This window comes from Nomascus leucogenys, chromosome 5, assembly GCF_006542625.1.
Source record: "Nomascus leucogenys isolate Asia chromosome 5, Asia_NLE_v1, whole genome shotgun sequence".
NCBI classification, from domain to species: Eukaryota; Metazoa; Chordata; class Mammalia; order Primates; family Hylobatidae; genus Nomascus; species Nomascus leucogenys.
The window spans coordinates 11,661,834-11,681,782 of record NC_044385.1 but is presented as its reverse complement, the minus strand read 5'-3'; the positions used below and the strand labels follow the sequence as shown (position 1 = coordinate 11,681,782).

The 19,949-nt window shown below is 45.5% G+C and overlaps 2 protein-coding genes across 3 annotated transcripts in view; both read left to right on the top strand.

Annotated features, from left to right (window-relative positions):
- The window catches only part of EDARADD (EDAR associated death domain), a 91,874-nt gene extending 84,894 nt beyond the window's left edge, over positions 1-6,980 (top strand). Inside the window, exon 6 of one of the 2 annotated variants that reach the window (XM_003267300.2) lies at positions 5,825-6,980. In XM_003267300.2, the coding sequence (XP_003267348.1) occupies positions 5,825-6,207 (383 nt within the window). In that variant the 3' untranslated portion in view covers positions 6,208-6,980. The remainder of the gene's footprint in view (positions 1-5,824) is intronic. The other variant, XM_003267299.4, reaches the window with a different exon arrangement.
- Positions 1-8,010, top strand: part of LOC100593778 (alpha-enolase) — a 92,824-nt gene extending 84,814 nt beyond the window's left edge. The window contains 3 exon segments of the mRNA XM_030812641.1: positions 5,825-7,468; positions 7,470-7,498; positions 7,501-8,010. Coding sequence (XP_030668501.1) covers positions 6,723-7,468; positions 7,470-7,498; positions 7,501-7,994 — 1,269 coding nt within the window. The 5' untranslated portion in view covers positions 5,825-6,722 and the 3' untranslated portion in view covers positions 7,995-8,010.
- Positions 8,011-19,949: the final 11,939 nt, after the last annotated feature.

The window sequence follows — 19,949 nt, the reverse complement described above, 5'->3', positions numbered from 1 at the left end:
TGTGCCACCACACCCGGCTAATTTTGTATTTTTAGTAGAGATGGGGTTTCTCCATGTTGGTCAGGCTGGTCTTGAACTCCCAACGTCAGGTGATCTGCCTCCCTCAGCCTCCCAAAGTACTGGGATTACAGGCGTGAGCCACCTTGCCCAGCCTACAAAAAATTTTAAAAAATTAAAAAATTAGTTGGGCATGGAGGTGCATGCCAGCTACTCGGGAGACTGAGGCAGGAGGATTGCTTGAGCCCATGAAGTGGAGGCTGCAGTGAGCCATGATTGCAGCACTGCACTCCAGCCTGGGCCATAGAGCAAGACCCTGTTTCAAAAATATATATAGTATCCAAATAAACACAATGATTATAGAAAATTGGAAAATATCCTAAGCAAAAAAAAAAATTAGTCACCTGTGTTCTCATCACCCAGAATTAACCATTGTTAATATTTTTGTTATAGATCCTTCCAAACTTTTCTCCATGCTTGTAATTGTATTTATTATACATGATTTACAGGGATATAAACGACTGTATTATTAATCATTATAAGAACTGGATCATGGCCGGACATGGTGGCTCATGCCTGTAATCTTAGTACTTTGGGAGGCTGAAGTGAGTGGATCATGAAGTCAGGAGATCGAGACCATCCTGGCTAACACAGTGAAATCCCGTCTCTACTAAAAATACAAAAAATTACCTGGGCATGGTGGCGGGTGCCTGTAGTCCCAGCTACTTGGGAGGCTGAGGCAGGAGCAGAGATGCCTATCTGTTCTCAGGATTTTAAGGTGTTGCACGGAAATAAGAAAACTGTGCAGTGTTTCTCACCACAAGGCGGGGTCAGGAGATGCAAACGAAATGATGTGGGGGTTCCAAGTGAGATGGAATTCAGACAGGGGCCGGGAAGACTTCATGGAAAGGGGGAATCTGAGGTGGGTTTTCTAGGATGGGTAAAGTTCATTAGAGGAAGAGAAGTGCAATAGAGGAAGTTCGGTGAGAGGGAGAGGGAAGGCGTTCTGATCATGAAGGAAACACTGGGAAAGGCATGGAGATAGAAAAAGATAAGGCCTGATTTTTTAACCTACCACTTAAAAAAAAATCTTTGAAAAGAGATTTTTAAAACAAATACTTGGTGCTGACAAAGGTGAAATGACCGGGCACGGTGGCTCATACCTGTAATCTCAGAACATTGGGAGGCCGAGGTGGGCAGATCACTTGAGCTCAGGAGTTTGAGACCAGCCTGGCCAACATGGCGAAACTCCATCTCTACTAAAAATATAAAAATTAGACAGGTGTGATGGTGGGTGCCTGTAGTCCCAACTACTCAGGAGGCTGAGGCAGGAGAATTGCTTGAATCCAAGAGGCAGAGGTTGCCGTGAGCTGAGATTGTGCCACTGCACTCCAGACTGGATAACAAGATGAGACTGTCTCAAAAAAAGAAAGAAAAGAAAAGAAAATCCACACTGTAAACTGGTACAGCCTTTCTTTCTAGAGAGCAATTTGGGGCACCAGTAGCCTTAGAAGGCTCATTCTTTTGACCTAATTATCCTTTTAGTGGTGAGATGATTAAAGATGCGGCCCCAATTTATGTGAAAGGTATGCATCACATCTTCACTCACAATCAGGAGAATTGGAGAAAACCCTAACTGCTAATAGTTTATCCAAAATCCACATATATATATATATATATATATATATATATATATATATGTGTGTGTGTGTGTATATACGTATCTATCTATCTATCAATCATCTATCTATCTATCTATCTATCTATCTATCTATCTATCTATCTATCTATCTATATGATGGAATACTATTTAGCCATAAAAAGGAATGAATTAATGGCATTCGCAGTAACCTGGATAGACTTGGAGACCATTATTATTTTATTTTATTTTATTTATTTATTTTTGAGACGGAGTCTTGCTCTGTCACCCAGGCTGGAGTGCAGTGGCTCAAGCTCAGCTCACTGCAAGCTCCGCCTTCCGGGTTGACGCCATTCTCCTGCCTCAGCCTCCTGAGTAGCTGGGACTACAGGCGCCCACCATCACGCCCAGATAACTTTTTGTATTTTTAGTAGAAACTGGGTTTCACCGTGTTAGCCAGGATGGTCTCCATCTCCTGACCTCGTGATCCGCCCCCCTCGGCCTCCCAAAGTGCTGGGATTACAGGCGTGAGCCACCGCGCCCAGCGAGACTATTATTCTAAGTGAAGTAACTCAGGAATGGAAAACCAAACATCTTATGTTCTCACTCATAAGTGGGAGTTACGCTGTGAGGATGCAAAGGCATAAAAATGATACAATAGACTTTGGGGACTCAGGGGGAAAAGGTGGGAAGGGGGTGAGGGATAAAAGATACAAATTGGGTGCAGTGTAAACTGCTCGGGTGATGGGTGCACCAAAATCTCAGAAATCACCACAAATGAACTTATGTGACCAAATACCACCTGTTCCTCAATAAACTATGGAAATTGAAAAATAAAAAGGAAAAAGCACCCTAGGAAAAAAAAATTTCTCCCTGGCTAGTCACGGCTGTCATCCCAGCAATTTAGGAGGCTGAGGCAGGCGGATCACTTGAGCCCAGGAGTTTGAAACCAGCCAGTGCAACATAGTGGGACCCTGTCTCAAATAAAATCTAAAAATTAGCCGGGTGTACTGGCGCACATCTGTGGTCCCAGCTACTCGGGAGGCTGAGGTGAGAGGATTACTTGAGCCTAGGAGCTTGAGGCAGCAGTGAGCCGTGACTGCCGCTGCCATCCAACCTGGGCAACAAAGCGAGACCCTGTCTCAAAAAAAAAAAAAAAAAAAAAAAACTCTCTGTTCGCCTTTTAAGAATACCTGGGCTTCTCTGTGTACACTTAAGCTTCGCTGGAGTCCTTAGACTTTTTCTTGCGGTATCTGTCCAGTTACCAAGTCCCAGCCTTCCACTCCATGCCCCCCATGCTCTCTCCCTATTTTATTTTCCGTGACTGCCTCAATATAACTTGTGCTCGACCAAACTGGACTACTCAATTCCCTGCATTTTCTTTTTTAAAGTTTAATTTAAAAAAAAAAAGAAAACTGGCTGGGCACAGTGGCTTCTGCCCACAATCCCGGTGCTTTGGGAAACTGAGGCAGGAGGATTGCTTAAGGCCAGGAGTTCAAGACCAGCCTGGTTAACATAGCAAGACCTCCATCTCCACAAAAAAAATTAATAATTGGCTGAGTGTGATGGTGTGCACCTGTAGTCCCAGCTGCTTGGGAGGCTGAGGCAGGAGAATTGCTTGAACCCAGGAGTTCCAGGTTACAATGAGCTATGACTGTGCCACTGCACTCCAGCCAGGGTAACAGAGTGGGACTGTCGCAAAAAACAAAACAAAATCCCTGATATAATCTCAGTGTGCCTTTTAAGTGTGCCAGATATATATATATTTAAATATATATATCTCACATTTTCTTTATCCACTCATTGATTTTCATGTAGTTCTAATCGTAGAATTCATACATTCTATCTTGCATTTTTCACATAACATCACAAACATTTTCTAGGTTGCCATATTGTCTTCATAGTTACTTAAATAATATTCCATCAAGTAGTACAATCATTTATTTCACTAGTCCCCTAACTTTAGGCATTTTGGTTGTTTTTGAAACTTAATAATGTAAATAACACCATGATAACAATGTTTATGTAAATGCATATTTTGGATTATCTCCTTAGGGTGGATTCCCAGAAGTCACATTAGGAGGTCAAAGAGTATGAGCATATTTTCATGGCTCTTGTTTTATTACCTTTTAATTTCCACTTGCCTCAAGATTGCTGGTTTGCTCCCTTATGATCACCACAGTTACTCCCTCAGTCCGAATTCTTTACCTTCCCAAACTGGAAGGCCATGACTCAATGTTTTATATATATATATATATAAATGTTTTATATATATATAAATGTTTTATATATATATAAATGTTTTTTATATATATAAATGTTTTTTATATATAAATGTTTTATATATATAAATGTTTTTTATATATATAAATGTTTTATATATAAAATGTTTTATATATATAAATGTTTTATATGTATATAAATGTGTTATATATATAAATGTTTTGTATATATATAAATGTTATATATATATAGTAAAGGCTATTATAACCTTCCCCAGAATTTTCCAAGCCAGTGGTCTCTGAAGTGACCTTTGGCTGTTAAAATCTGAATTCAGAGGGTTCATGAGACTCAGTGTTGTTGTAGAATTTAAGCTACTTAGTTTGCCTTGTTGTTTAGACACCACTTAATACTTTATTGCAAATGACTTGTCAACACCTCTCACCTACACACTTCATCCTCCTACAAATGTACCTCCTGCTAATCAAATGAGGCTACAGTTGAGTCTTTAAGATTCAGCAGGAAGGTGGCCCTTCCTCTGGGGTGGGCGCGTGCTCTTCATGCTGAAGCTCAGCTGAAAGGCCTCCTGCTGGGTTTGCTGCCTCTTTCCCTCCCACTGCACACACCCCAGGGCGTTGGCACCACTTCAAAGGGAGCCTATGGGTGAAGAAAACACAGGTAAAGGCAGAGGGCTGATAAGGGGGCCATAAATTTAAAAAGGAAGATTCCTGGCACTATCAACTATCACTTGTTTTCAAATATGCATATGGAGTGGATATTCCAGTTTTCATGTCTGTGTTTTTTTTTTTTTTTTAAGACCTTTCAAAGAACTGTGCATTTTTTACACGCTGACAGGCTGTGTTTGGTGTTAAACTGTCAGGGCTGACTGGTCACTTGGAAGGGGCAAGGGCTGAGGTGCATGCAAGTGTGGGCTGGTTACTCACAGACACTGCAGACCCTTGTACCCCGGAGAGAGTTCTGTTTGCTGGAGCCCTTATTCTGGCCAGCAGTGTCACAAATGCACACTGTAAAACATAGACAGTCTTGGAAAGAAAGGGAAACTGGCTTTAAAAGTTCTTACTCCCAGTGAGCCAAGATCCTGCCACTGCACTCCAGCCTGGGCGACAGAGCCAGACTCCATCTCAAAAAAAAAAAAAAAAAGTTCTTACCCCTTCCAGCAAAGTAACTCATCTTTGGCCTAGCCTAGCCACAGCCAGGTGTGGTGGCTCATGCCTGTAATCCAGCACTTTGGGAGGTCAAGGTGGGCAGATCACTTGAGTCTAGGAGTTCAAGACCAGCCTGAGAAACATGGTGAAACCCCACCTCTACCAAAAAAAAAAAAGATTAGCCAGGTTTGGTGGTATGTGCCTGTAGTCACAAGTACTCGGGAGGCTGAGGTGGGAGGATCGCTTGAGCCTAGAAGGCAGAGGTTGCAGTGAGCCCAGATCATGCCACTGCACTCCAGCCTGGGCAACAGAGTGACACCCTGTATCAAAAAAAAAAAAAAAAAAAAGAGTAACACATTATTAGAAATGAGCATTCTGAGGCCAGGCGCAGTGGCTCATGCTTATAATCCCAGCACTTTGGGAGGCCGAGGCAGATGGATCACAAGGTCAGGAGATCGAGACCATCCTGGCTAACACGGTGAAACCCCATCTTTATGAAAAATACAAAAAATTAGCCGGGTGCGGTGGTGGGCGCCTGTAGTCCCAGCTACTCAGGAGGCTGAGGCAGGAGAATGGCGTGAACCTGGGAGGCGAAGCTTGCAGTGAGCCGAGACAGCGCCACTGCACTCCAGCCTGGACGAAAGAGCGAGATTCCATCTCAAAAAAAAAAGGAAATGAGAGTTCTGAAATAGTCTTCCATATGATGCTTTTGACAATTCAGCAGGAAAATAAAGGATGTAAGAAATGAATGCATATGTTAGGCCTCTTGTTGACCTGTGGACTAAATTGTTTCTCCTTGCAGAGATCCGCAAGGACAACTCCTGCAAAGAAAACTGTACTTGTTCCTCCTGCTTGCTCCGGGCCCCCACCATAAGTGACTTGCTCAACGATCAGGACTTACTAGATGTGATCAGGATAAAGCTGGATCCGTGTCACCCAACGGTGAAAAACTGGAGGAATTTTGCAAGCAAATGGGGGATGTCCTATGATGAATTGTGCTTCCTGGAGCAGAGGCCACAGAGCCCCACCTTGGAGTTCTTGCTCCGAAACAGTCAGAGGACGGTGGGCCAGCTGATGGAGCTCTGCAGGCTCTACCACAGGGCCGACGTGGAGAAGGTTCTGCGCAGGTGGGTGGACGAGGAGTGGCCCAAGCGGGAGGGTGGAGACCCCTCCAGGCACTTCTAGAGCTCTTCTTCTTCCTTCATTGGCCTCTCCGGACGTTGAAACAACCACAGGTCAAGAAGGAATGTGAATCTGTTGTTTTATAAGAGTTTAGGACAAGGACGTGGAACGGTGGACACTGGTTTTCCCCAAAGCTGGCAGTTTTATGGAGGGGTAGCTTGTTTCGGTGGTGGATCTCTGTTTATTTTTGCACATCTGTTTTAATTTAATATTCAAATCTGGAATTAAGAAAACATATTTTCTAGTATCCTCTAAGGGCCAAAGTCCTACAATCGGAATGGATTCATGCCATGTTAAAGATAAAATTATCCTCTCCCTGAAATACAGGAAAGATTTAAATAGGTCCTGAGACCGTTGATAGCCCCAGACATACCCACAGCATTATATGTAACATCTCTCCTGATCAGTGCCATTCCCACGGTTTCAAAGAAAATAGCAACAAGTAACATTGACCTCAGTGTCTGCAGCACCCTCCACTTCTCTCCTAGGCGATGAGACCCAGTGGCTAGAAATTCACCATGTCTATTCTCAAGATCCATGCCAGGGAGATCTTTGACTCTCGTGGGAATCCCTCTGTTGAGGTTGATCTCTTCACCTCAGAAGGTCTCTTCAGAGCTGGTGTGCCCAGTGATGCTTCAACTGGTATCTGTGAGGTCCTAGAGCTCCAGGACTATGATGAGACTCACTATATGGGGAAGGGTGTCTCAAAGGCTGTTGAGGCCATCAATAAAACTATTGCACCTGCCCTGGTTAGCAAGAAACTGAGCATCACAGAACAAGAGAAGATTGACAAACTGATGATCGAGATGGATGGAACAGAAAATAAATCTAAATTTGGTGCGAACGCCATTCTGGGGATGTCCCTCGCCGCCTGCAAAGCTAGTGCTGCTGAGAAGGGGGTTCCCTTGTACCACCACATCGCCGACTTGTCTGGCAACTCCAAAGTCATCTTGCTAGTCCCGGCATTCAGTGTCATCAGTGGCAGTTCTCATGCTGTCAACAATCTGGCTATGCAGGAGTTCACGGTCCTCCCAGTCAGTGCAGCAAACTTCAGGGAAGCCATGCCCATTGGAGCAGAGGTTTACCACAACCTGAAGAATGTCATCAAGGAGAAATATGGGAACGATGCCACCAGTGTGGGGGATGGAGGCACGTTTGCTCCCAACATCCTGGAGAATAAAGAAGGTCTGGAGCTGCTGAAGACTGCGATTGGGAAAGCTGGCTACACGGATAAGGTGATCATCGGCATGGACGTAGCGGCCTCAGTTCTTCAGGTCTGGGAAGTATGACCTGGAATCTCACCTGACTATCTGGCTGACCTGTACAAGTTCTTCATCAATAACTACCCAGTGGTGTCTATCGAAGATCCCTTTGACCAGGATGACTGGGGAGCTTGGCAGAAGTTCATGGCCAGTGCAGGAATCCGGGTAGTGGGGGATGATCTCACAGTGACCAACCCAAAGAGGACAGCCAAGGCCGTGAATGAGAAGAAGTGCAACTGCCTCCTGCTCAAAGTGAACCAGATTCGCTCCGTGACTGAGTCCCTTCAGGCGTGCAAGCTGGCCCAGGCCAATGGTTGGCGTGTCATGGTGCCTCATTGTTCTGGGGAGACTGAAAATACCTTCATCGCTGACCTGGTGGTGGGGCTGTGCCCTGGGCAGCTCAAGACTGGTGCCCCTTGCTGATCTGAGCGCTTGGCCAAGGACAACCAGCTCCTCAGAATTGAAGAGGAGCTGCGCAGCAAGGCTAAGTTTGCCGGCAGGAACTTCAGAAACCCCCCAGCCAAGTAAGCTGTGGACAGGCAAGCCCTTCAATTACCTGGTGGCTAATTAGACCCCTCCCCTCGTGTCAGCTCAGGCAGCTCAAGGCCCTCGACCAACATTTGTAGGGGCCGCTGCTAGTTAGCTACCCTTGCCCACCGCCGTGGAGTTCTCACCGCTTCCTTAGAACTTCTACAGAAGCGGGTTGCAGTGAGCCGAGATTGCGCCACTGCACTCCAGTCTGGTGACAGAGTGAGACTCCGTCCCTCCCCCGCCCAAAAAAAAGAACTTCTACAGAAGCCAAGCTCCCTGGAGCCCTGTTGGCAGCTCTAGCCTTGCAGTCGTGTAATTGGCCCAAATCATTGTTTTTCTCACCTCACTTTCCACCAAGTGTCTGGAGGCACGTGACCCTCCAGTGTCATCTCCCGGGTGGCCACAGGCAAGATCCCTAGTGATTTTGTGCTCAAAATAAAAAGCCTCATTGACCCATGAGAAAAAAGAAAAAAAGAGAAAACAGCAATAAGAAATGACCCTGTCTTGTTGGTTTATTACTTTTTTTGTTATAAAGTACTTTGGTGAATTAACGGGATGCTAGTATTACATGGTGATACTCTTCAGAACACCTGCCCCAACTTTTTTATGCAAGTATGTTTACAATCAGTGGACTATCAATAATGTCATTTGCTCAAATGTTTTTTAAAGACATACAGAAACTGATGGTTATTGGGAAAACAGTCAGGAAGTAGTGAGGTAATCAAGGCCATGGGAAGTGTTTGACAAAGAGCGTACTCCAAATCCCCTTTGGTTACCCAGGACTTTAAAAAAGAGAGTACTCCATCACACCTGTAATCCCAGCACTTTGGGAGGCCGAGGCGGGCAGATCATGAGGTCAGGAGATCGAGACCATCATAGCTAACGTGGTGAAACCCCGTCTCTACTAAAAATACAAAACATTAGCCAGGCTTGGTGGTGGGCGCCTGTAGTCCCATCTACTTGGGAGGCTGAGGCAGGAGAATGGCTTGAACCCGGGAGGCAGAGCTTGCAGTGAGCCGAGATAGCACCACTGCATTCCGGCCTGGGCGACAGAGCGAGACTGTGTCTCAAAAAAAAAAAAAAAAAAGAGTGCTCCAAATCTCCTTTGGTTACCCAGGACTTTAAAAAATTTAAGGTGATAGTTAGGCCAGGCGTGGTTGCTCACGCCTGTAATCCTGGCACTTTTGGAGGCTGAGGAGGGTGGATCACTTGAGGTCAGGAGTTCGAGACCAGCCTGGCCAACATGGCGAAACCCCATCTCTACTAAAAATACAAAAATTAGCCAGGCGTGGTGGCGGGCGCCTGTAATCCCAGCTCCTCGGGAAATTGAGGCACTAGAATTGCTTGAACCCAGGAGGCGGAGGTTGCAGTGAGCCAAGATCATGCCACTGCACTCCAGCCTAGGCAACAGAGCGAGGCTCCATCTCAAAAAAAAAAAATTGTAATAATAATAATTTAATGTAATATTTACTTTTTCATCCTTTGTATAAGACTGAGTGCTTCACCCCTGAGACGAAGCTCAATTAAGAAATAAATGAAAATCCTGTAACCTATTGGTGAAGTGTAACCACCTCCAGTTTCTACTAGCCCAACTTAAAACAGGACCCCATCACACTACACAGCAGTTTAGCCAAGAAGAGGGAGTCTATGTGGACGCTGGGAGGGAAGGGATTCCTTCAAATCCAAACTTTAAAGGATTTTAAACAAATGAAACATTTGGTTCAAAGAATATCTGCTGTTCTTATTTGATGATTTTGGAGAAGGGAAAGTGTGGGGCATAGTGGGGTTTGTTATTGGAAAGATCAGATCTTCTAGGTAATTTGGGGGAAAAAAGATAAAAGGCAAAGCCTTGCTTTGACTGACAATTCCATGAAAGTGCTACTTGGTTTTGTTATGGGCTTAGAAAATTAAGACACTTAGTTCAATTTGGAAGGATTCTGTATAAGTCTCTGATTAAAATAAGCGAAAATGATGAATAACACTGATTCAGTGCAACCGAAAGATTAGGATTAACTCAAGAGAAAGTTATTTTCTAAACCACCATGATTTTTTCCCCTGACAATTACAGTGGTTTTCATTAGGCTACTGACACATGAAGTCAGCCTCACCATCAACTGCAAACTCTAAACTAGCAAAATCTATTATAGAGACATACTTAACACTTCTGATTTAGTGCTAATCTCACCCAGCTCATCTTCTCTTGTCAGATTTATGAGATAAATGTCAGATTTATCACCAGATATATTGAAAGTAACAGCCAGTAATAAAATGTTGAGATTTTAAAAAAATAGATTCTTTGGCAAATTGGTGTTCAGTGAGGCAGTTGTTAAACATTTTTGTCAGCCAGGTTCCAGGCACTGTACAGAAGCCGTTAGGAGTTCTCGCCATCTATGAATTTGATTTGATGTATTGCATTCTCATTAAGCTACGTGTAACACATTCTCATTTATTAGCCCAGAATTTAAAAAGCTGTGGGTGTTTAGTGTTGGTGGTAGCAGACCCCAGCAGTCTGATGGTCTGCACTTCTGCCCTCCTTCTATCCTGCCACCCCCTGGAGATGCAAAGACTGGATCTCAGGGTGACAATCTTCTTGCGCGCGCCTGCCTGGCCAAGTGCCTCCAGAAAGCCCCTTCCTTCCCCCATTTCCACCCAGGCCCACTTGTCACCTCAGCCTAACACCAGCCTGCACAGTCTGTGGCCACCATCCAGGCAGTGGGAGAGGGAAAGGGGAGGAGGGTGGGAGGGAAAACCCCCTTCTGTACCTCTCCTCAGCCTGCTCTTTCCTCCTCCCACCTCTGAGCCTCCACCTCCCCCAGACAGAGACAGAAAAGATGGAAGAGCAGGTGGGGCCTCCACCCGCATCCCAAGCCTTCAGCCCGGTGTGGGGGTGGGAAGGCTCTCTCATTTCAAGAGACTCCTCCACCTCAGACGGACAAAAGGCAGAGGCCCGGCAGGAAGAAAGGGCACCCTGGGCAAGAAGGGCATTGAAATAGCACCTGTGGCCGGGCCGGTGGCTCACGCCTGTAATCCCAACACTTTGGGAGGCCGAGGCGGGTGGATCACGGGGTCAGGAGTTCAAGACCAGCCTGGCCAAGATGGCGAAACCCCGTCTCTACTAAAAATACAAAAATTAGCTGGGCTTGGTAGCGCGTGCCTGTAGTCCCAGCTACTCGGGAGGCTGAGACAGGGAACTGCTTGAACCGGGAAGGCGGAGGTTGCAGTGAGCCGAGATCGTGCCACCACACTCCAACCTGGGTGACAGAGTGAGACTCCATCTCAAAAAACAAAAACAGAAATAGCACCCGCCCCCACCCCCTGCCCGCCCCCCTTCCCACCCCCATCCTTTCCTAGACTTCACTCAAGTCCTCTCTGCTCAGAGGAAGTCCTGCTCTACTGAAAGCCACAGGGCCACTCTCGGTGGCCTGGGACAGCAGCCCAAGGCGTGGGCTTCTAACTCCCTCCCAAGGGGCCACAGCAGCAAACATAAATAAAAATGGTAAAATGTTCTTAAATTCTAAATTTAAAATTTGGAAAATTTAGTGAGCACAGCTTCTAGGGGGCATGTTTCCAAAATGCCAACCACAAAAGTGCAGTCTCAAAACTGACTGTAAACTGAACGTACCATCTTATCTCAGACACAGCTATTGTTCACAAGTGTCAGTGGAACTTTCCTTCCTTGAGATGGATCAAAAATGTCAAGCAAGATGACATTTGCTGATTTGCAGGGTTCAGGCAGATAAGATACGGGCGGAGTTGAGTGTGCCTTTATCCTTAAATTCAGGAATAACAGGAATAACAAGAAAAACGTAAGACCACAGTGTACGTCCCACTTGTCTCTCATTTTGGTATCATTATTTCCAGAGTCCTGATTGCTAGTCATGTCTAACACTGGATTTATCATCATCTCATTGCTAGCATGGCTAGGAAAGCTTTGAACATCCTTATAGTTCTGTTTTAATTCCTATTATAATTGCATGGGGAAGTTCCAGGGTGGAAAAATTTCCTTTTCCTTTTTTTTTTTTTTTTTTTTTTAATAGGAGAGTTGGCTGGGCACGGTGGCTCACGCCTGTGATCCCAGCACTTTGGGAGGCCAAGGTGGGCGGATCACCTGAGGTCAGGAGTTCGAGACCAGCCTGGCCAACATAGTGAAAACCTATCTCTACTAAAAATACAAAGTTAGCTGGGTATGGTGGTGCACACCTATAGTCCCAGCTACTGGGAAGGCTGAGATAGGAGAATCACTTGAATACGGGAGGCAGCAGTGAGCCGAGATCGCGCCACTGCATTCCAACCTGGGCGAGACAGAGTGGAACTCCATCTCAAAAAAAAAAAAAAAAAGAGTTGATATAAATTTGCTGTTATAATTTGACTGTACTGTTTCTTGCACATGTTGACATCTGTAATGACTGGAGTTTATTTTATGAAAATTTTTGATGAGTGGGAGCATACCATTAACAGAGAGAAATTTAATCAAAAGATTTTTAAAGTTCCTTCAGAGTCCAGACTTTGACTAAGTGTAGTATGATTTATATCTATGTTACATACAAAAATATCAAACAGTAATTCCCAACTGAAATACAAGTATCAATCAATTGTGTAACAATGCAAAATCATTTTATTTAAAGTTAATTTATAGCAAATAAGTACTGTAATAGCATAAGCATGCTGATACTTTACAAAGGAGAAAGTGGAAAGGTAGGATATTATAACTAATCGATCAAATAATTGTTAAAATTTAAGTTTATTAATACTTTTACTTCTGTCCGTAGGGATCTATGTTAAATTGGGCATATTATAAACTTAACTGCTAATGATGAGGTCCTTTTGCTATTAGAAATCTATTTTTTATTTTTTTTTATTATTTTTTGGAGGCAGGGTCTTGCTCTGTTGCCCAGGCTGGAGTGCAGCGGCGAAATTATAGCTCACTGCAGCCTCAACCTCCTGGGCTCAAGGAATCCTCCTGCCTCAGCCTCCCAAGTAATGGAAACTGCAGTCCTATACAAGCACGCCCAGCTATTTTTTTTTTTTTTTTGGTAGAGATGGGGTTTAGCTATGCTGTCCAAGCTGATCTCAAACTCCTGGTCTCAAGTGAGCCTCCCACCTCAGCCTCCGAAAGCGCTGGGATTACAGACGGGAGCCACCACTCCCAGCCTCAAATGAAATATCTTTAGCTAAATTACAGGGCTGGGTGTGGTGGCTCATGCCTGTAATCCCAGCACTTTGGGAGACAGGGTGGGAGGGTCACTTGAGGTCAGGAGTTCAAGACCAGCCTAGGCAACACAGTGAGAATTCTGCCTCTATTTAAAAAAGAGAAAAATCTAGGGTATAGTCTCTTTAACAAAATTTTCATCTGTAATGGTAGTTGATGAGGTTCTATGTAATATGCATTTCCTTGGTTGCAATAGCAAATTACTACACACAGAGAAATGAAAGCCACACTCCCCCACACATCCACACACAGGAGGACTCACACAGGAGGGAGACTCAAAGAAGGCACGTGACTTTTAAAATGGTAAAGTTTTACGTTGTTAGGGCTTACATGGTGCTGGGATTTCCCACCAGTACTCAAAAGATCAATTGTATGAACAAGTCACCTATTTTTACGACACTAAATAATTATTATTCAACAACATGGAAAATACGTGGTAGCAGACCTGGATTTTCCTTAATAGTAATTTTTATGTGGTACTGCCCCCTGCTGGAATATAACATCTATACACATCCTTTCTGGCTGGGCTGACATCCTAAAACCAGCCCAGGACCAGCCTTTCATTAATATTAATTCTTGGCCAGGCGCGGGGCTCGCCTGTAATCCCAGTACTTTGGGAGGCTGGGGCGGGCGGATCACGAGATCAGGAGTTCAAGACCAGCCTGGCCAACATGGTGAAACTCCGGCTCTACTAAAAATACAAAACTTAGCTGGGCGTGGTGGCACATTCCTGTAATCCCAGTTACTCGGGAGGCTGAGGCAGGAGAATTGCCTGAACCAGGACCTGGGAGGTGGAGGTTGCAGTGAGCCGATATTGCGCCACTGCACTCCAGCCTGGGCTACAGAGCGAGATTCCGTCTCAAAAATAAATAAATAAATAAAAATAATAATAATTCTTGGTTGTATGCTAAAAGCCTTGCAAGTAGCCCCACTAGAAGATAGGAAGAGTGGGGCTGTTTTACAAATGCGCACATATAAGCAGAACGAGGCCGCCATAATTGAGATGAGGATCTTCGTCCCCTGGATGTGTCCATCGCTACTTCACCCTGTCATTCGGATCCAATGTGTGACCAGCCAGCTCCACTAACAGTTCCATACTCTGGGCATTATTTTTAACACTTGGCAGGATGCTTTCTTCCTGTAGATTTAGGCTTAGCCCTTTGTGGACTTTTGGTCTCTTTCCCTTTCAATTTAGCATCCAAGGAAGTGGTTGTGACCAAAGGTAGTTGTAATGTTAAAGGGCAAAGTTCATAGTTACAGCAAATATTGACCCAGAGCACTATCCTTGCCCCTTCCTCTATAACATGCAATGCAAAAATATGTTCTTTTAAGTACAGTATTAATAAGTAAGGTCTAGGAGATTTTCTTCCCCCTTCCTTTCTCTTAGATGAGTAAATGTTTTATCTTGATTTGAGGAGACTATCCTTCTTATCACATCTCTTTCCACTTCTGCTCTCCTTGTTTTATAATTTTCCTCTCCTTTGGGTCCGTGTCATTATTTCATATTGCTTATTTTCGAGTCATGCACGCATTTATCAAATCAGATTTCCTCTGTATGCCGACGGCCTTCCTCTCCCTGCCACGGGCTTCCTTTTTCCCTGACTATGCAGAAGCAATTTGTCGGCTTGTGTTTCACCTTGTTTTTTGTTTTTTTTTTGAGACGGAGTCTCACTCTGTCACCCAGGCTGGAGTGCAGCGGCGCCATCTCGGCTCACTGCAACCTCCGCCTGTCAGGTTCAAGCAATTCTCATGCATCAGCCTCCAGAGTAGCTGGGATTACAGGTGTTTGCCACCAAGCCTGTCTAATTTTTAGTAGAGACGGGGTTTCACCATGTTGGCCAGGCTGGTCTCGAACTCCCAACTTCAGGTGATCCACCCATCTCCGCCTTCCAAAATGCTGGGATTATATGTATGAGCCACCGCCTCCAGGCTTGTCTTTCATCCTTAATGACACTTTGGTCCTAATAATGCTAAAACCATTTTCTACTCTTTGAACTGAAACACAGCTTATCTACATGAGCCCAAGGTAATAGCAACATCCACCTCCATTTCTTCTCTAATCTCTACCTTCTGAACGCTGTGTACTTGGTTGTAAACGGACGAGGGCAAGTCTTGCTTCCTTCCCCTGTGTTTACAGAGGATCGTGGCTGAGATGCTGGGCCACACTCTGGGCCTGCTGGCACCCCTGAGCTGGTGGATGCCACCCCTCGGGGTGCTCACCACCTAGACCAGAAGAACCAAGGTGAGGGAGAGCCTGGTTTCTTTCTTCCTGTGGCTGCAGGGGCTGTGAGGCATGGGTCTAGTGGCCTTGTTTAGCTGGGGATTCCTCCTAGAAATCAGCTCCACCATTGAAGAGATCAAAGCAATGCACAGTGCCACTTGAAATGAAACGATTGAGCTTATCAGCGCTTTTGCAAATGTACAAGAGGGTAGCTTCCCCGGACATCCTGAACTGAGCCACGCTCTTCTATTTTGTGTAACAGCCCAGTGACCCCTGCATCTTCCCCTGAGGCAGGTCCCCGAAGCTTCATGGAGGATGTTCCTCAGCTGACGAAGGTGATGCTCTTGAGCTCCTAAATCTTTGTGATACTGTTGATACATCTTTGTGCTGTACTTAAGCTGCCTTCATGTTATCACCTGTATGATTTTATGTTTTGCTTCTAAATAAGTACAGATTATTTTAAACTCTAATAATGGGTGCTACAAAATTAAAGATTATGTCAATCACTGTCTCTGATGAGTTATTTTATGTAGATTTCAACACAATCATTGATTCATGTGTACTCTTGGTCAGTCATCTGAGTACCTAGTAGATTTCTAAAATGGGTCCTGGGTGCTGGGGATACAAAGATAAGCAACACATTTCTATCCTCAAGGAGCCTGTAGATGAGGGAGAATCACTGCAGACAATCAGGGAAGTTACCGGAGAGAGCAGTGCACATATATTCCAGAAATGGGTGGAACAAAGTTGAGAATCACTGAACTAGGAGGAAAGACAGGTCATTGACAATCCAAGGCTGGGCACAGTGACTCACACCCTAATCTCAGCACTTTGGGAGGCCAAGGCAGGAAGATCCATTGAGCTCAGGAGATAAAGACCGCCTGGCCGACCTATGGAGACCCTTCTCTACAAAAGAAAAAAAAAAAAATTAGCCTGGCATGGTGGGGTGTGCCTGTGGTACCAGCTTTTCAGGAGGCTGAAGTGGGAAGATCGCTTGAGCCCAGGAGGTCAAGACTGCAGTGAACCATGATCACACCATTGCACTCCAGCCAAGGGAAGAGAGCAAGAAAGACCCTGCCTCAAAAAAAAAAAAAAAAAAGAAATCCAGTAAAGCGTTTCAGATGTTGTGATATGTGTAAGTGAAAGGTGATTTCACTGTTACTTTTCACCTCTCCTCATTTTACATCTCTGACCTATGCTTGTCCTCTGACTTGCCAGACATTCCTAGCTATGGACTTGATGTCTCCACATAGAGCCTCACAGGCACCCCAAACTCAACTTGCCCTAAGCTGGACCCATGATCTTTCCTTCCAAACTTGTTTCTCACCAGAGTTCCCATCTTACCATCCACCTAGTTGTTCAAGTCATCCTTAAGACCTCCCTCTCCTTCCCTGTCTATTCTACCTCCCTAATATCTCTTAAATCCTTCCCTCCTCTCCCACCTCACAGCCACCATCCTAACCCAAGCAGCCACCCTTTCTCACCTTATAATGACCTCCTGGCTGTTCTCTATAGAGTTGGTGAATCCTTTCATCTTCAGCCTGAACCCCTTTCGAGGGATTCTTTTATATATATATACATATACACACACATACACGTATATATATATGTGTGTGTATATGTGTATATATGTGTGTGTGTGTATATATATATATATATATTTTTTTTTTGAGACAGAGTCTCACTCTGTGGCCCAGGCTGGAGTGCAGTGGCAAAATTTTGGCTCACCGCAAACTCCACCTCCCAGGTTCAAGTGATTCTCCTGCCTCAGCCTCCCGAGTAGCTGGGATTACAGGCACGCACCGCCACGCCCAGCTAATTTTGTATTTTTAGTAAAGATGGGGTTTCACCATGTTGGCCAGGCTGGTCATGAACTCCTGACCTCAGGTGATCCACCCACCTCGGCCTCCCAGAGTGCTGAGATGACAGGCGTGAGCCACCGCGAGCCTGGCCGGATTCCTACCTTGCAGACGAAGCCCCGGACCATCGACACAGCCTGCAAGGCCCTGCATGACTTGCCTCCTGCCCCAACACCTCGTGTCATCTTGCTCTACTCTCCTGCAGCTCCTGAGGCTTTAGCCACCCTGGAATTCCAAGTCCCCATGGCCATTTTTTTTTTCCTGCTCAAGGTGTCACCATGTGCCATCCCCTCTGCGCTTGTCTACACCCACATGTCCTTCTCCCACCCCGGCCACACTGTCCTTCCCTGGCTAATCCTCCCACACTCAATACCACTTTCTCCGGGAAATTGCACCTGATCCTCAGCCGCAGTTGTCTTCCTGTGACCCACTGTCACAGCTCTCGCCACGGTGGTAATTGTTTGATTCCTACTTGTTGTCTCTGCGAGGCTGCAAACCCCAGAGGACAGAGGCCCTGGGTTCCCCTTCGCCTCTGGATCATCAGCACTAACTGAGTACCTGGCCTAGAAGAGATGCTAACGATGCTGAATGAATGAAAATGAATGAATGAATAAATAAGTGGAAAGACTCTCAGTAAAGCAAAACCTTTCTTTACCATTTTATGGCCATCGAGGAGGAAAACATTATCAATGGAAAGCACGAAATGAGGGGATTTGTTTAGCAAACCATGAATTCCTCTGGCACCCTGGCAGCGTTGGTTTCTTTTGATGAGCTCCACCCCCTTCCATCCATCTTCTGGGCTTAAGAGATCAAAGCAAACATGTTGTGGAATTCAATACTGGTGCTGGTTGCACAACATTGTGAATGAACTAAAAGCCACTGGATTGTACAACTGAAAATGGTTAAAATAGTGAATTGCATGTTACATAAATTATAACCTAATTAGGGGAAAAGGGGCTTAAAAAAAGACAAAGCTTCCCCCACAATGGAAAGGAAGGTATAATAGAAACAGCAGCTCTCAAACCTTGGCAGGATAATGAAACTCCGTTTCTATTTTTAAAAATTAGCTGGGCACAGTGGCATGTGCCTGTAGTCCCAGCTACTCGGGAGGCTGAGGCTGGAAGATCGCTTGAGCCTGGGAGTTCAGGGCTGCAGTAAACTATAATCACACTACTGCACTCCAGCCTGGGTGACAGAGAAAGACCCTGTCTCAAAAAAGGAAGGAAGGAAGGAAGGAGGAAGGAAGGAAGGAAGGAAGGAAGGAAGGAAGGAAGGAAGGAAGGAAGGAAGGAAAGAAGGAAGGAAAGAAGGAAGAAAATAGCAGCTCTGAGCTTAGAAATAGGAGTCTGGCTAGTGGGAGATGGGGAGAAGGAGGGAACTGGGCAGGTGAGGAAGAAGCAGGTATTGTAACCAGTGAGGACTGTGCTCTTGTGAGCCCAGCTAGGCAACTGGCAATTCCATTCTGTTAGTGGCAGCTAAAATAACCCAAAGCCCTCTGGAGCCCTGCTTTCCTCTGCTCTCTTCGCAGCTTGACTAGGAGCTGAAGATCCTGCACCTCTTAGAGCATCTGGGGCGCGGGACCCTGCAGCAAATCCCACCCTCCACCCACCCCACCTCCACCCTCCTCCACCCACCCCACCTCCACCCTCCTCCACCTGCTGCCTGGAGGCCCCTCCCACTCCCAGGATGGACAAAACACTGCAGCGGCTGAAGTCACTGGGGCTGCAGCTGTTGGATTTGTACATATAGAAAATCATCATATGTTTTGTGTGGACTCCATGCATAACAACAAAAGAGAACCAACCAGACCCCATAGACAGAAGGGAGTGTGAATTGGAGACAAAATTTAAATTATAATGAGTTGCCTTCTATTCAGATTTCTCCCATTTTTAACAAAAAGGAGACCAGATTCCTAAATTTTATGGCTGTCTGCAGCAACTTATCATCTTTCTCCTTTCCTTCACAGCCAAGGTTCTTGAAAGAGCTATCTGAGGCCGGGCATGGTGACTCACGCCTGTAATCCTAGCACGGAGGCTGAGGCGGGTGGATCACCTGAGGTCAGGAGTTCGAGACCAGCCTGGCCAACATGGCGAAATCCCATCTCTACTAAAAATACAAAAATTAGCCGGGCGTGGTGGCATGTGCCTGTAATCCCAGCTACTCAGGAGGCTGAGGCAGGAGAATCACTTGAACCCAGGAGGTGGAGGTTGCAGTGAGCCGAGATCTTGCCACTGCACTCCAGCCTGGGCGACAGAGTGAGACTCCATCTAAAAAAAAAAAAAAAAAAAAAAAAAGTAGCTGTCTGTTCTTTCTTCTCGAACTCTTTTTCCCATTGGAGTCTGTGACCTGCTGCCGTCTGCCTCAAGTGAAAGGGACTAGCAGAGCTGGTGAATTACCTTCTAATTCCCGCGTCCTGCCCGTACCAGCTTCAATCTGTATGTAGAAGCACAGCTTGCTCCACGCACGGCCTCCAGCATCCACTGGTCACAAAATAACACAAAACAGCATGACAGAGAATGGTCACATGGAGCTGAGGAGCTGCTGAGACTGAACCCAAGCCAGGGCTACTGCTGGCTGGAACTGGACATTCCCAGCCCATGGGAAAGTCTTCCCACAGAAGTCATATTTGAAGGGGCCTCCCAAGAGACAGCACATTCTGAGCA